Below are 16,222 nucleotides of genomic sequence, written 5' to 3'. Positions count from 1 at the left end.
GTTTCCTGTACTTCTCTCTAAAGACTAAAGAGCATCAACTGGATCTGGACTAGAATCCACCACAGTTGGAGAACACTGGCCAAAGCCTGACTTAGAACTGAGAATTTGAAAAACAAAAATCACAAATACACACTGCTTATGGTTTTATAAAAAAAACAAACAAACTACAAACAACACTGTAAGAAGACATGTAAATTCCAAGTGCTGCATCTTAAATAGAGATGGCAAAGTTGATATTTAGCAATCAATACCAGTTTACTGTTCCATCTAGAAACCAGATCCTATAAACTGTTAACAATAACAAAAACCTTTCCTATGCTTTTGATGGTTTATATGTTAAGATTGTAAATATAAAAGAATTGGCTTCTCTTTCAGAGTTTGCCTTTTCATTTCACTATCCCAACTCATGGCTCCACAGGCAATTCCCCCATTCCAGCTCCCTGGGCTTTTGGGGAGCTAGCTGGTGAACCTCACCAATGAAGAGCTGCCTCATTTCATATGTGAAATTTAAGAAGGATGATGAATCAATCTGGCAGTCATTTCTAAAAATGCTGATTTGAGATTACCACATACTAACGCTATTTTACTAGTGTGTGATAAGTGGGTGTTTTAAAGTAAGTGTTACAGTAATTCTCAAGCAGGTTAAATATGCAAGAATCACAACTAGAAAAACACCGGTTTAATCTAAGGACAACATTAGCTGACCGCTTCTTAACAATTATTATTTTAAAAGCACATTTATATTTTGACTCCTGAAATATTGTCACTTAAAAGACACTCCTTCCCCAGCCATTCATAAAATGATGTGGTAAGGATCACCTTGGAAATCTGACTTTAAATCAAATGAGCATCTTTAAGCTAAGATACATGGGGTACAGTATAACCTTCCCCCATAGAAAACAGAAGAGCAACCAAATGTGCTACTTTTAAATAATACAAGTAATTTAATTTGTGTATTTAACTTTTCAAAAGTACTCACTATCTACATATAAAAGTTATTCTCCAATGTTGCTAGTCACCAAGTTATTATTTTAAAATAACCCCTGCCCTGCACCAACAGGTCCCATCAACTACCTGCAAGGCTGCAAACATCATCATTTCCTCTTCTGTGCATTCAATTTCTTCTAGGAGGATGGCCCACTTGGCCTGCTCATAAAGCTGATTGATTCTGATTGCATCATACTGCAGAGCAAAAGAAACACTTTTGTAATATATTGTCTTTTAGCATTAAAGTTTTCAACTGAATATTTTTTAAAGCTTCACAAGAAAAAAATGAATATATGTATGTTTTTTTTCTGGGATCTGTATTTACTAATATGTATTCAATTTTAAGAAAGATAACTACAGGGTTAGAAATACCTATACATAACCAGATCTAATTTTCATTAAAAATGACATTAAATCATGATAGAAAGTAATTATCCAGTATCAGAAGTAGATTCCAAGGCTATAGCTCAGTAATACAGTGCTCAACTACCATATACAAGGCAATGGATTCAATACCTGAACCATAAAAATTTATTTTCTATGATACAACTACTAAATATAGCTCTACTGTAAGAATTCTTACAATTGTAAATCAGGTGTGATAGTCCATACCTATAATCCCAAGTTCCAGGCCACCCTGAGCTACACTCTGAGCAAGACTATCTCAAATAAACAAAAAAGAAATCAAACTTGCAGGTATGAAAGCAAGGTAGAACTACAGATTGCTTTTTAATAATCTTATTTAGACTTTGACACATACTGACCATATACTGTTATATGGGTGTTTTTTGTTTTTGTTTTTCCTTTTGGTGCCGGTACTTGAGCTTGAATTCAGGGCCTCACCCTCTCACTTGGACTTTTCACTCAAGGGTAGCACTCTACACTTGCACCATGTCTCCATTTGTTTTTTGTTTTTTTTTTTCCTGATTAATTGGAGGTAAGAATCTCATGGACTTTCCTGCCCACGTTTGCTTTGGAACTATAATCTTCAGATCTCAGCCTCTTGAATAGCTAGAATTACAGGTGCAAGCCAGAAGTACACAGCTAAGATTATTCTTTATGGTGTTGTCTAAATAATAATGAAAGCTCAACAGCTTTCTGTAATCTTAGGAAAACTCGGGAGGTAGAGCACAGAACTACAATTTGAGGTCACCCTAGGCAAAAACTTCACAAGATCCCATTTCAACCAATAAAAAGCTAGGCTGGGAAGGTGGCTCAGTGGTAGAGTGCTTGCCTTGCATGCATGAGGCCCTGGGTCTGATTCCTCAGCACCACATGAACAGAAAAAAAAAAAAAAAAGACGGAAGCAGTGCTGTGGCTCCAGTGGTAGAGCACTAGCCTTGAGCTGAAGAGCTGAGGGACAGCACTCAGGCCCAGAGTTCAGCCCCCACCCTCCCAGGCCCAGAGTTCAGCCCCCTTGACCAACAGTACAAGCCTGTCATCCTAGCTACCTGGGAAGCATAAACTAGGAGGACTGAGGTCTAGGCTGACCAAAAGTAAAACCCTACTCAAAACATAACAAAAGCCAGGCACTGATGGCTCACACGTATAATCCTACTCAGGAGGCTCATATCTGAGGATAGAAGGTCAAAACCAGTCCTGCAAGTAAGTCTGGAACTCTTATCTACAATTAATCACCAAAAAGCCTTAAGTAGAGCTATGGCTCAAGTAGCAGAGCACTAGCCAAAGGCAAAAACAGCTCAGGGACAGTGTGACTATGCCCTGAGTTCAACCTCAAGAACCAGCACCAAAAACACAAAATAAAAAGATAACAAAAGCCAAGAGACAGAGGTAGGAAGGGCAAGTGGTATCCCTGACTAGCAAACATGAGGTCCTAGTTAAAACCCCAGTACTGCCAAAAAATTAAAATACAAAAAACAATGTAAGCACACATTAAAATTTAGTATATTACAATCTAGACTAATCCAGATATGAAAAGGACTACAGGATAGCCAAAGAGAGGTTTTCCCCTAGGATGAGCAAGAAGATTTAAAGTAGCTGTTCCAAGTACTTTCTGGGGAAAATCCTGATCTTCCCAGCCAAGCTAAATCTCACCCCAAAAGCAAAGGGCTTAACAGTAGCACAGATGATGCCAGCCACAGAAAAATAGGTAACACTTGAGTATTAGGAAAAGATATTATAGCTCAGTGGTAGAATGCTTGCCTAGCATAGATCTTTTTCCATATAATTAGTAATCTAAAAGTACTGTAAGAGGTAAACATTCATAAATTTTCTCTCCTTACAGTACAACTGAAAGAGGTACTAAACAAAATAAAAGAAAAAAAACCCAACGCTACCAGCTAGAGAGAGTGAGAGAGAGAGAGAAATCAACCATCCCTTCAAACCCTTGGTACCTTTGGATTCAAATCAAAAAAGCTGTAATACTTGAATCTCAGCAGCAAGGCCTCATTTTCCTTCACATCTTGCTCCATGAGAGATCTTGAGGAATCAAGCCACCTGAGCCAATCAGTAAGAACAGCAAATAAAGCACCAAAAAATTAACAAAATGCTTCTACCTCTAGTTTGATAAATTCTTCAACTGTATCTATACCTTAAAAACAAAAACAAAAAACTTACCCTTGGTTAATTTTTGCTTTATCAAGAAGAGCTTGAGGCTTGAACATTTTTGCCAAGATTTCTGGTGATGTGATTGGTTGACTGACAGCAAGTATACCAGGATTGCCTTCCGAAAGAGCACTGTCACCAAACCATGCAGAAGTTGGTGATAGGGGGCTTCCATCGTGAGCATCGTAAGTGGGAGTCATTGTTCTACTATAAAGTCCTGGGCTTGAATATATACTTCCTAAGAAGTAACAAGATAAAGAGGCCATAAGTATGAAGCACAGAATATTAGTTTTTACTAACAACATATACTACAACATAAAACACAACATAAAACACAAACTTCAGTCTGGAAGGAAAGCTTAGCACATTATTTTACCTGACTGCAAAGCATGTTTGACTAGCTCCACTTGTACAGCATTAGATCATGTCAAAAAAGCCATAAAAATATAACTAAGGTGGCAGAAATTGTGAGGAAGTCGATTCCAGGGAGTTAGAAAATAAAGGGTGTAGCTGAAGCAGACAGACCAACACTTTCTGCATTTAACTGTGGCAGGCTCACCTTTCAGAGGACCAATGTAAAGAACATCAGTGCCTATAGGAAAGGAAAGAAAGGAATTCAGAGGTAAAGGAAAGACAATATTAAGAGGACAGAAACAAAAGAATGAAAAGAAAATGGGAAAAAAGGAAAACCAGATAGTTCCTGATTGTGAATTACAAACTCAAGTTTATATATCTCAAGTGTATCTAAGAAAAGAACCTTAAGACAGGAAAGGTGACTCATGCTTTAGCCCTAACTACAGGCCAAGACCGAGAGGATCATAATTTATAGCCCATGGGCAAAAAAGTCACAAGACCCACATCTCAACGTCTATAAAGCTGAGTGTAGTGATGCATGCCAGTCATCCTAGCTATAAATATAAATAGGAGGATCACGGTCCAGACCAACACAGAAAAAAAAAAGTTCAAAAAATAACTAAAGAAACAAAAGAGCTGAGGGCATGGTTCAAGTGATGTAGTGCCTAGTTAGCAAGTGTAAGGTTCTGAATTCAAACTTATGTACTATTAATAAGAGAGAGAGAGAGAAAGAAGAACTTTATAAACTTTAAACTAAGTCTAAAGTAAAACAAGTTTTTTCCTCAATCCAAAAGAAGTTGTGTACCAGTCAAGAATATAGTGAAACGTCCATAGTATTTATCATCATTTAAAATATATTGTTTTAAGACAGCTCAATTTAAATAATTAAATCTATGTAAGTTAGGTAAACAATTTCAGAGTTAATATTTTCCCAGTGAATATCAAAACTAATTTCAATAGATTTAGAAAGTATTAACGTAAAAGGGTGGATAGGATGGTGTTCTAGAAAGAGGCTAACAAAGATACAATTTGCATTTCTTCTAGGTCTTATTTTGTTTTTAACAATTCCTTAATACAATAGGGCTAAGGCATACAGTTGAGGCTACATATAAGCTTGTAAAATTAGTATGTTTCTTCACTTAAGCAACAAAATTATGGAAATAAAATTTACTTTAAACATTAAAAAAAAAATTCAGAGTAACACTGGGTAAAAGCATCTCCCCCAATCGTAAATTCTGTTAAATTATACCTTGTTCCAGTAATCATTTCTTTTTAAAAAGCCACATAAGGATATCTTTGTAAATGGATAATGGAAAGAAACGCTTTTCCCCATTATCAAAGTGAGAAATATGCTTAAGAATCCCTCTCCTTCCAAACTTCTACTTCTATGGTGATGGAAACAATGATGGGTGAAAAATGATGGTAATGGAAGTGGTGCTGTGGCTCAAGTGGTAGAATGCTAGTCTTGAGCACAAAGAGGTTCAGGGACAGAGACCAAGCCCTTAGTTCAAGTCCCACAACTAACATCCCCTCCCAAAAAATGGTGGTAATATTACCACCCTTTCTGTAATTAACCCAACCTAGTCTACTGGGAAGAGAAGGCAAAATAAAAATCAAAGGAGGTTTACTGAATATAATTCAACTTCTTATTAGCCACAGGATGCCTGATTCAATCAACAATGTTTCTCATATGTGTTCTTCTGGCATTAGTTCTAAAACTGTAAGATGTAATGTGAATCCTTCTCAACACTAAAAGCACAACACTGGGACAGTCAGTCATGGTGACTTTCAAACTTAAACTTGTGTGATACTGCACACAAGGGCTGACATTTCTCTAGCTCAGCTTGGCAGAGGTAATTCTGCCAGTGAGTACAAAACATTACCTTCTAGCAAGAACTTGGGGATTCCAAAGTTCGTTAAGTAAATCTTTGCTAAGAAATGTCAGGACATTGAAAATTTGTTCCTAAATATGATGAGCTATAATTACTACTCAAAATGGTGTCAAGCTAGATATTAATCAGATTTCTTCATCTAAACTTCCTAACAGAGAAAATGTTTTCCTAAGTCACACACTTAATAGAACCAGACAACCACCAACTCCATTCAAGCCTCTTCCCACAAGCTGCTCTGACCTGTACTGTATCTTTCTCACTTTGTGGTTCCAATTGTTCTATAGGCAGTAACTCATTACTGCTCCCAACAACTCTATTTTTCACGTTAGAGAGATTAAAGAACTTGCTCAAGATCAAGAGCTCTGCTGAGCCAAGCCATAAATCTGCTAGCCCTGCTTGTTTGTAGTTGAACATGCTCTCCCTGTATATAATTCATTTGAGCCATTTCCAGCTAGTGTGCATCACTTATTCACAAACCCAGTACCATGTGACTAATGCAAAGTCTAGCTTTACTGCACCATGCCCAGCTTCAATGCTCATTATGAAATATTGATTTGTTCATTTTGTAACATACTCAGAAAACAATGGCTCTGTAGTGCACTAGTCAAAATTAATCAATTAAATATACTCTAATGTGATCTTGAAATACCTTAGAGGTCTCTATCCAATAAATTAGTTCAACTGATTTATTCCTATGCTGTACTTTATTTGCTAGGCTATTCTTTATTAGTATCACTCTTTCTGCTTGACTCTTTCCATCAAAGTTCTAGCAACTGGAACCTAAATGCTTAATTAACAAATTTAATTCCTTAGTTCATAAAACAATATACTGTACTAGAATGAGTAATTCTGTTTCCTGCCTAAATTTCTACAACATTCTTTTAGCATTATGTATTCCCCCTTAAATATTGGAATTATGTCCTTACTTCTTCCCTTCCTTCCTTCCCCTCTTCCTCCCTCCTTTCCTTCCTATCTTGTGTGTGTGTGTATGTATATGTGTGTTGATCCTGGGGGCTTAATCTCAGGGCTTGGGTGCTAGGGCTGTCTCTGAGCTCAAAGCTTGCTCTCTATCAGTTGAGCCACAGCTCCACTTACAGCTTTTTGCTAGTTAATGGAAGATAAGGGTCTCATGGACTTTCTCAGCCTCCTGAGGAGCTAGGATCATAGGGATGAGCCACTGGTACCTGGTGAAACCATGTTTTTGTAACCTATAAATTACCTATGAGTATTGTCTTATTTCTATGTCTTAAAATATAATCAGAACCTGAATAGTAACAGAGGTTACTTTCTTAAGTCAGGCACTGAAGACTCATGCCTATAATCTTAGCTACTCAGAAGGCTGTGATTTGAGAATTGGAGTTCAAAACCAGCCCGCTCAATAAAGTCTATGAGACTCCTATACCTAATAAATGGCTAAAAAGCCACAATGGAGCTGTAGCTCAAGTGGTAGAGCACTTGTCTTGAGGACAACACTCATATTGAGTTCAAGCTCTAGGGCTGGTGCTTGCGTGCGCACACACACACAAAGGTACTTTCCTAACCTAACTGTGCCCTAAGTTTCTTCATCCTAATAATATGAACAATAACAAAGTCTTCTTCAGAGAGTTATAGTGAGAAGTGTCCATTGGTAAAATTCATATATAGTTGTGTGCATTGCTTACACTTACCTGATATATGCCACACACTGAGTTAGATCCTGGTAATAAAAACGTTAAGAGAGAGCCCTTGTTTAGGGAACTCACAATTATTGGGAGACAATGTGCAAATACAATATTAAGTCTAATGACTGTGACCAAACGATATGTAACTGAGGCTGAAAAATTATGTAATAGGCAGTAATCTGAAAAAGCTTCTCAAGGAGTAAACCTTAGGTACTGATATGGAAGACTTATGCACTGCACTTGGGAAAAAAGAAAGAAAGAAAAAAAAAAGAACCTATGCTTCTATATTTCATAATGAGCATTAAAGCTGGGCATGGTGTAATAATCCTCAGAATGGAGGTGGGTGGCGGGGTGGGATGTGTGTGGATTATCTACTGAAAGTACTTCTAGGAGGCAAAAGGGAATAATATATTCAAAGCAAAGAGATGGTTTTAAGTAAGGTTTTAAGTTGTAGTGTACTAATTATTGGTTTTTACTGTCTACATACTAAAAAAACAAAACAATCTCCATTTCTACAATCCAAAGAGCTGAATCCAATTATAGAAGTATCCTTTTTGACTCTTCCAGCAAGAAAAATCAAGTTTCCTCTTTATTGATTTATCTATTAACACATGACAGCAACTAAATGAGTGATGATGATTTCATGATTAGAGAATGATTCTGAGGGACACTGACTACCTAACTTGACCACTGTCCCAACTAACAAGATCCATTTATCCTAAACCAAAAGACACCAGTGTGCTCCTTGATTTGTCAGATTCACCTGACCCAGGAGTGATAAGAGACCCTACTAGTTTAAGGGCCTCATCTTCTGACTTGTCATTCCTCTTGATTTGTCAGACTCACCTGACCCAGGAGTGATAAGAGGTCCTTCTAGTTCAAGGGCCTCATCTTCAGACTGGTCATCAAGTTTTTTCTTTTTTTTCTTTGTTGGGTCTCTGGGTTTCTTTAAGAGAGAAAGTTCTTCGGGGTGTCTGATATCTGTTAGAAAATACAGATTAAATTAGAAGAAATTAAACAACAATTTATATTTAGTAAATCTGTTTAATCTATTTCAAAATAAGAATTTGCCATTTCCTGCTGTGTATATCTGTATCTAAATTCTGTCAGACACTGATGGCATATGAAGATGGATGTATGGCACTTTTCAAAAAGAATCTACAGCAACAGAACATTTGCCTAGGCTGAACAAGGTCTGGGATTCAATCCGCAGCCGTGAGAAAAAAAAAAATCTACCACAAGCACGGTGTGTATGTGTGTCCTGGGGCTTTAACTCATGGCCTTGGCACTGGCCCTGAGCTTTTGCACTCAAAGCTTTGAGTCACAGCACTATTTTTAGTAGTTAACTGGACATAAAGTCTCATAGATAGTTCCTGCCTGAGCTGGCTTTGAACTGCACCACAAGCATTCTTAATTCATTTTACTAGTAAATATTAGAAGCTTTATTTATATATTAGCTTTTATCTAAGGCTAGAAGTTAAGCTTTATATTATAATATAGTCCTCATACATTTTGTATGTCATAAGGTATACATAGTACATCCAGTGAGTGTAATTTTCTTTAAGCATTTGGTCATTAGCAAATCTCAATTAATTGATTAAGGCTTTTCTATTGTGTGTTTGATAGATGCAAGTTTTTGTGGTTTCTGGGCTCTTCCCTCCTTACTCTTTTTACTATTTTCATTTGAATCTGAATCAGAGGCAAAATGGCTAAGTAAAACTGACAAAAGAAATTAAGAATGATCCCAACAAAAGGGAATTTCTTACATATTACATTACATATTACATTATGTTCATGAATTGCCAAGACTCATTAAGAAGCTGGTTATTCCCACTCTGAGCTAAAAGAGTCAGTGGGATCTCAGTCAAGCTTCTGATTTTTCTGGGTAGAACTCAACAAGGATATTGCATATTTATGTGGAAATAAAAATCATCTTAGAAAATTTAAAGCAGTATTTAAAAAGAACAAAGTTGAAGGACTTACACTAATCGACTTTAAGATATAAAAACTGTAACACTAGTGCCAGGGCACTCACTAAAGTGGCTAAATTTAGTGCATGAAGATAAATCAAATAATAAATAAAAGGGCCTCCAAATGGATCTTATAAGAACTGGTCAACAGTTTTTCACAAAGATGCCAAGTAATTAAAGGAGAAAGAAAAACCTTTTCAACAAACATTTCTCAACAATGAGAGATACATAAGGCCTTAAAGAAAAAAAAAAAACAACTGTAGGGGCTGGGAAGGTGGCTCAGTGGTAGAGCGCTTGCCTTGCATGCATGAGGCCCTGGGTTCGATTCCTCAGCATCACATAAGCAGAAAAAGCCGGAAGTGGCGCTGTGGCTCCAGTGGTAGAGTGCTTGCCTTGAGCTGAAGAGCTGAGGGACAGTATCCAGGCCGAAAGTTCAGGCCCCACAACCGACAAAAAAAAAAAAAAGAAAGAAAGAAAAAAAACTCTATAGCCCAGTGTGCAAGAATACTAATTGGATGCTAGACTAAATATAATAATAAAATAATAAACAAATAAAACAATAAAATTGAAAGAAAAAAATCAGATTTCTTAGATAACAAAAAAATTTTCCTTTATTAAAAAATTAACCAGCTTTGTCTTAGAAAAATATTAAGAAAATAAAGAAGCAATCAAATATTAGGCCAAAATATTTGCAAATATAAATGGAGAACCCACACAACTCAATAAGACCAACTTCATCAAAGATCACACTATACTCCCATCAGACGGGCCAGCATTTAAAAGACTTGCAAAACCCAGTGTTAGGTGTCAGGATACAATGGGAATGTGGAAGAGGAACTGGAACTCTATTCAACCAGTGTGAATACAAAATGAGACAATATGAGGAGAGTTCAGAGGTTTCTTATAAAGGTAAACATGTATCTACCATATAACCTAATCTTTTCCAGGTTTAACTTTAGTTAATAACACAAATGGATAGACAAAAATGTGACATTTGTAGTATCAATGAAAATGACTAGTTACAAGGAATAAAACTCATCAGTAAAAACAATAAAACCCCACCTTTGACACACGCAATAAAACAAATCTAAATAACTCATACTAATTAGAAGAAGCTAGTTGGAAAAAAGAGAATATATAATTTCATTAATGAAATTTCAGAGAATGTCAATCAATCTCTAGCACCAGACAGCAAGACAAAGCTGAGGAAATTCTATTTGCTGATTGTGGTGGTGACTGGACAGGTATAATTGAATTTACTGAAATTCAAATTGTACACTTTAAATGGCTAGTTTACTGTATGTCCATTATATCACAATTGAGTTGATTTTTTAACTGAAGACAGCTAAAAAATACAACAACAACAACAAACAAAACAAACAGAAGCACAGTAGAAAGCAGGGGGACCAGGTCTGTAATCTACCAGGATATGAGAACAGACAAGACAGCACACATCACTGCATGACTTGAAATGCAGACTGCTGAATTACTGGATCACAGCTTTATACCTGAAGTTTATATAGCTTCAGGATATACAATATCTACTAAATGTGGCTCACTGTTAAAATTCAGGAAGCCTGAGAATAAGGTTGACCATACTGCTTCATGGCTGAGAGGTAAAACTTAAGACACATGTATACTAACTCCCTGTATTCAAATCCCAGCTCCAAGTATTTATTCACTGTGTGACTGACTAGGTAAGGTACTCAGCCTGAGCTGCTGTAAAAATTAAATACACACGCCGGGCGCTGGTGGCTCACGCCTGTAATCCTAGCTACTCAGGAGGCTGAGATCTGAGGATCGAGGTTCAAAGCCAGCCCGGGCAGGAGAGACCGTGAGACTCCTATCTCCAATAAAACCACCAGAAAACCGGAAGTGGCGCTGTAGCTCAAGTGGTAGAGTGCTTGCCTTGAGCTGAAGAGCTGAGGGACAGCGCCCAAGCCCAGAGTTCAAGCCCCACGACCGACCAAAAAAAAAAAAATTAAATATACACCAACTGCTTTGTAAGTATAGGTATCCTGGGAGTCTCCCCTTGATCCATGGGAACATGTTCCAAGAACCCCAATGGAAGCTTACAATGGCAGACAATACCAAACCCTAGACATGTTACTATTTTTCTTTTTTGGGGGGGTCCGGTCGTGGGACCTGAACTCTGGGCGTGGGCGCTATCCCTCAGCTCTTCAGCTCAAGGCTAGCGCTCTACCACTTGAGCCACAGCGCCACTTCCAGCTTTTTTTCTTTTTGCTTATGTGGTGCTGAGGAATCAAACCCAGGGTTTCATGCATGCAAGGCAAGCGCTCTACCACTGAGCCACTTTCCCAGCCCCCTTACTATTTTTCTTGTACATACTTACATACCTGCTATGGGTTAACTTATAAATCAGCCACAATAAGAAATTAACAGAACAATTATAATTTTATTAGACTAAAAAAAGTGATACCAACAGTCAGCTGGGCACTGGTGGCTCGTGCTTTTAATCCTAGCTACTCAAGGGGCTGAGATCTAGGATTGAGATTCAAAGCCAGCCCTGGCAGCAAAGTCGGTGAGACTCTTATCCCCAATTAACCAGCAAAAAGCTGGAAGGGGAACTGTGGTTTAAGAGATAAAGGCTACCCTTGAGCTCAACAGCTCAGGGACAACACCCAGTCCCCAAGTCCAACACACACACACACTGATGTGAATAAGCCTCCTGCCCCAGTCCCCAAGTCCAACACACACACACACACACACACACACACACACACACACACACACACACACACACACACACACACACACACACACACACACTGATGTGAATAAGCCTCCTGCCCCTACTATCAATATTTTCACCCTTTTTGTATTGAATTGAGATGAAGTACATTCAGGCTTCTCAGTGGTAAGTCAGAATGGCCAGCAAAACTGCTCTTGCCTTTTAGGATCATTATGAAGTAAAAAAGGAGTTATTTAAATATACATTATAGTAGCTGATCTGATACCACCAACACCATTGAGTGGCTGAGGGACAAGGTACATATATACTGCATGGACTCCCTGACAAACCAATTCACCACACCAAAGGGGCACATTTAAAACTAATAAATTAATAATAATAAAATGAATAATATTTTAGGAATTTTCTATTTGTATCTTAGGACCATGCCTCACCACATGTAACTAAAACCTTGGAAAGTAAAAGCACAAATGATGTCTATTGTAATGTTTTTCTCAAATGTAAAGGAACAATCACAGTAGAACCATGAAAATAACAAAAATTTATGAGTCAATCATTTTAATACCTGTATTATATTCTACTGTGTAAATTTATCATAACTTACTCTTCTTATAATACTGTGCCCATTATAAATCTTCCAACATTTATGTATATTTTTCCTACAGCATATTTTTTGAAATTTATTACAGTGAAATTACTGCAATCAAGGTTGTAGAATTTTTAAGGCAAAAGTGGACCAAAACAGGAACTTTTATTTTTAAAAATCTTGTGCTTATTTGGAAACATCTTGTTTTAATCTTCATTTAATTCCTTCCTTCCTTTTCTCCCTCCTCCTTTCCTCTTGGTCTTGCTCCCTCGCTTCTAACCCTGCTTTTTGTTGGTTATTCTGGAGATGGGAGGCTAGAGGACTTTCTTGATCAGGCTGACTTTCAGCCACCATCCTCTGGATCACAGCCTCTTGAGTAGCTAGGATTCTAACCACTAGCACCTGGGATCGATCCACCCATTGATCCATCCATCGATCCATCCATCCATCTATCCATCCATCCACCTATCTACCTACCACATTGTTTTACATTTCTTCAACTAGTAGTGATATCTATCTACTTCTGAGTTCTTAGTCATGAATATTTCTTTTAATTTTTATCAGACTTTTAAATTTTACATATAAGGTAGCAACTACTATATACTATACTGGACTTCCTCTCCTTCTCCCTCTCTTTTGGTTGTGGAGCTTGAACTGAGGGCTCGAGTGCTGTCCCTGAGCTCCTTTTGCTCAAAGTTAGCACTCTACCATATTGAGCCACAGTTCCACTTCCAGTTTTTCAGTAGGTTCGAGGTAAGAGTCTCATGGGGACTTTTCTGCCTCGGCTGGCTTCCAACCACAATCCTCAGATCTTGGCCTCCTAAGTAGCTAGGAGCGCCTGGCTCTATACTGGATTTCTTTAGTATTCTTTTTCTTTGTGCAGGTCATGGAGCTTGAACTCAGGGCCTTGGTACTGTCCTTGAGCTTTGCTACTAAACTTGTAATCCTCCTGCCTCTACTTGTGTGTGCCAACATACCAAACTTTTTTTTTTTAATTCTTTTGTTTTTGGTTGGTTGTGGGGCTTGAACTCAGGGTCTAGGAGCTGTCCCTGAACTTTTTCACATAAGGCTAGCACTGTACCATTTCAGGCCATAGCATCATTTCTGGTATTTTGGTGGTTAATTGGAGATAGAGTCTCAGAGACTTTCTTGCCCAGGCTGGCTTTGAACCATGATCCTCAGATCTCAGCCTCCTGAGTAGCTAGGATTACAGGTGAGAGACACTGGCATGTGGCATGACTGTTTCATCTATTTATTTTAACTATTATTGTTCTCATTAAGTATTTGTACAAAGTGATTAAAAAAATTTCTAAGTCAGGTTATGAGCACATCAAACTATTTATTTTAGTGTTAAAAATAGTACAGCCTATTTACCATCTAGGGTTATACAACTAAAAATCAGCAATTTCTTCAATCTTACATACTCTGGATACAAACTCATTTATCCCCAAATGTAATTTTTAGGGGCTTCATGATCGGTAATTACAATGAATTTACATCCAGAAACTCAGAAGATATTTCTTTGTTTCTGTCTTTATTTTGTCATGGAGCCTGAACTCTGGGCCTGAGCGCTGTCCCTCAGCTCTTCAGGGCAAGGCTGGCGCTCTACCACTTGAGCCACAGCACTACTTCAGGCTTTTTCTGCTAATGTGCTGCTGAGGAATCGAATCCAGGGCCTCATGCATACAAGGCAAGCACTCTACCACTGAGCCACCTTCCCAGCCCAGAAGATATTTTTTTTTAAGCCAACTTTATCTAGGGGGAAGGAGAAAGATGACTAGCACAAGCAGTCTCTCTGATTCGTGGCCTCCATGATGTGCTAGCTCCACTATGCTCTCCCCACCAGGATGGACTAAGTCCAAACTTTAAACCATTTCTCTCAGGTACTTGTCATAGTGACAAAGTCTGACCAACTAACCTAGTGATTTATGAGTGCACTTTTATTCTTAGCATACTCTTCCCTGGCTTTAAATGCTACCCTGGCCATACTGGGAGAAAAGAGGCATTAGCAAATTCCAGGAGGTCAGGTCATCGCTCTCTCCATTCATTCATTCTTTCTGGCTAAGTAAGTCATGTACTAGTACATCATAAAAAATCTGAAAGGTACTGCAGGCACAAAATGAACCATGCTTGGGTGATGTGAGGTACTTCCACTGTACCACCCACAGTCTGTGTCCAGTGGCAGAGGTGAAAGCAAGCAAATGTTCCTGGCATGTTGCCCAGGGCTTGAGAATTACTTCACTACATGATTTATATGTTGAAACTTTTGTTCCTAAGTCATTTCCTGTCCAGCTCACAGATAAGCTATTATTATAGTATAACAATGAATAGTCAATTCAGTTTTCAGTCAGTTCTAAGTAGATGAAGTAGTTCTTAACTAGTTGAGCCTGTGAAAACTGCTTGTGAAGCCAATAATAATACATTAAAATATATACTTGGAACACCCATGTCCCTACATACATAATCTCAGTAGCCTAGAGCTCCCAGAAACTTGTTTTATAAAAGCTGTACAGGTAATTTTGAATCCAACTTCTCATTACTGAATAGTAGCTGAGAGAAGGGGAGAAAATGACACCTTGTTTCTCTAATGGTAGTGAGTTCCATACTGGAACTGAGTAGTCATAGGTTTTCATTTTATTTCAATAACAACAACAACAAAATCATCCATACCATTCATATAAGATACTTTTTCATTTACATGAGTATTGGTGATTATGCTTCATATCAAGAAGAAATGAAACTTGTGAATATAGGAATTGAAACCACAAGTATAAGAGTGAGATGGGAGAATAGTATAGCTTTACACCAAAACACAGATCTACAGAACTATGAGATACAAATTTTTTTTAAAAGGATCAAAGTGCCAATTTATTGATTAAAAAAACAAGCCACATCAAGGATGTGCAAACATAGAAATGTGAATTCGTACATTACTGGTAAAATGATCAACTGGCACATCAACTTCAGAGGGTAATTTAAGAATGTCAAGTCAAGCTTATTACCCTGGGAGAAATTTAACTTCTAGAGAAACTGGCACTTGTCTTAGTATACAAGATGTATTGTTTGTAATGGTGGCTACTAGAAATAAACTGAAGACTAATCTAGTCTAGACAGACTAACTGAAGGACAAAGAAGAGCTCTTAGGAAAGTAATCATTTTAGTTTTTACTTTCATTTTATTTTTATTTATGCTTTTAAATCGGTGTGTATTAACTGTACACAGTAAGGCATTTCCCGGTATTTTCAAAAACACAAACAATGTACTTTGATTCACCCTATTTCATCCTTAAATCTTCCCATAAAGCTTCTGGCGGGATAAGAATATGAGCCTGTGCATTATTTTCACCACTCTCCCAAAGTCACATACACAGAAAGAAGTAAAAGCCTGCATTTTTTTTTAAAGTGTGTGTGTGTAAGTGGGAGACAAAGCATCAGATAAGCAATGCCAGAAAAAAATGTAAAGGAAAGGCAGAAGCCAGAAGCCAGATGGAACAA

General features: G+C 37.7%; 1 protein-coding gene across 1 annotated transcript in view; it reads right to left on the bottom strand.

The window, feature by feature from the left end:
- Fermt2 (fermitin family member 2) overlaps positions 1-16,222 on the bottom strand; it is a 71,706-nt gene that overhangs the window by 17,797 nt on the left and 37,687 nt on the right. Inside the window, exons 3-6 of the mRNA XM_013012320.1 lie at positions 8,306-8,440; positions 3,565-3,790; positions 3,342-3,444; positions 1,075-1,182 (exon numbers count right to left, since the gene is read on the bottom strand). Coding sequence (XP_012867774.1) covers positions 1,075-1,182; positions 3,342-3,444; positions 3,565-3,790; positions 8,306-8,440 — 572 coding nt within the window. The remainder of the gene's footprint in view (positions 1-1,074; positions 1,183-3,341; positions 3,445-3,564; positions 3,791-8,305; positions 8,441-16,222) is intronic.

The sequence above is a fragment of the Dipodomys ordii genome, unplaced genomic scaffold (genome assembly GCF_000151885.1).
Source record: "Dipodomys ordii isolate 6190 unplaced genomic scaffold, Dord_2.0 Scaffold16, whole genome shotgun sequence".
Lineage (NCBI taxonomy): Eukaryota > Metazoa > Chordata > Mammalia > Rodentia > Heteromyidae > Dipodomys > Dipodomys ordii.
This window is presented reverse-complemented; position numbering and strand designations above follow the sequence as displayed.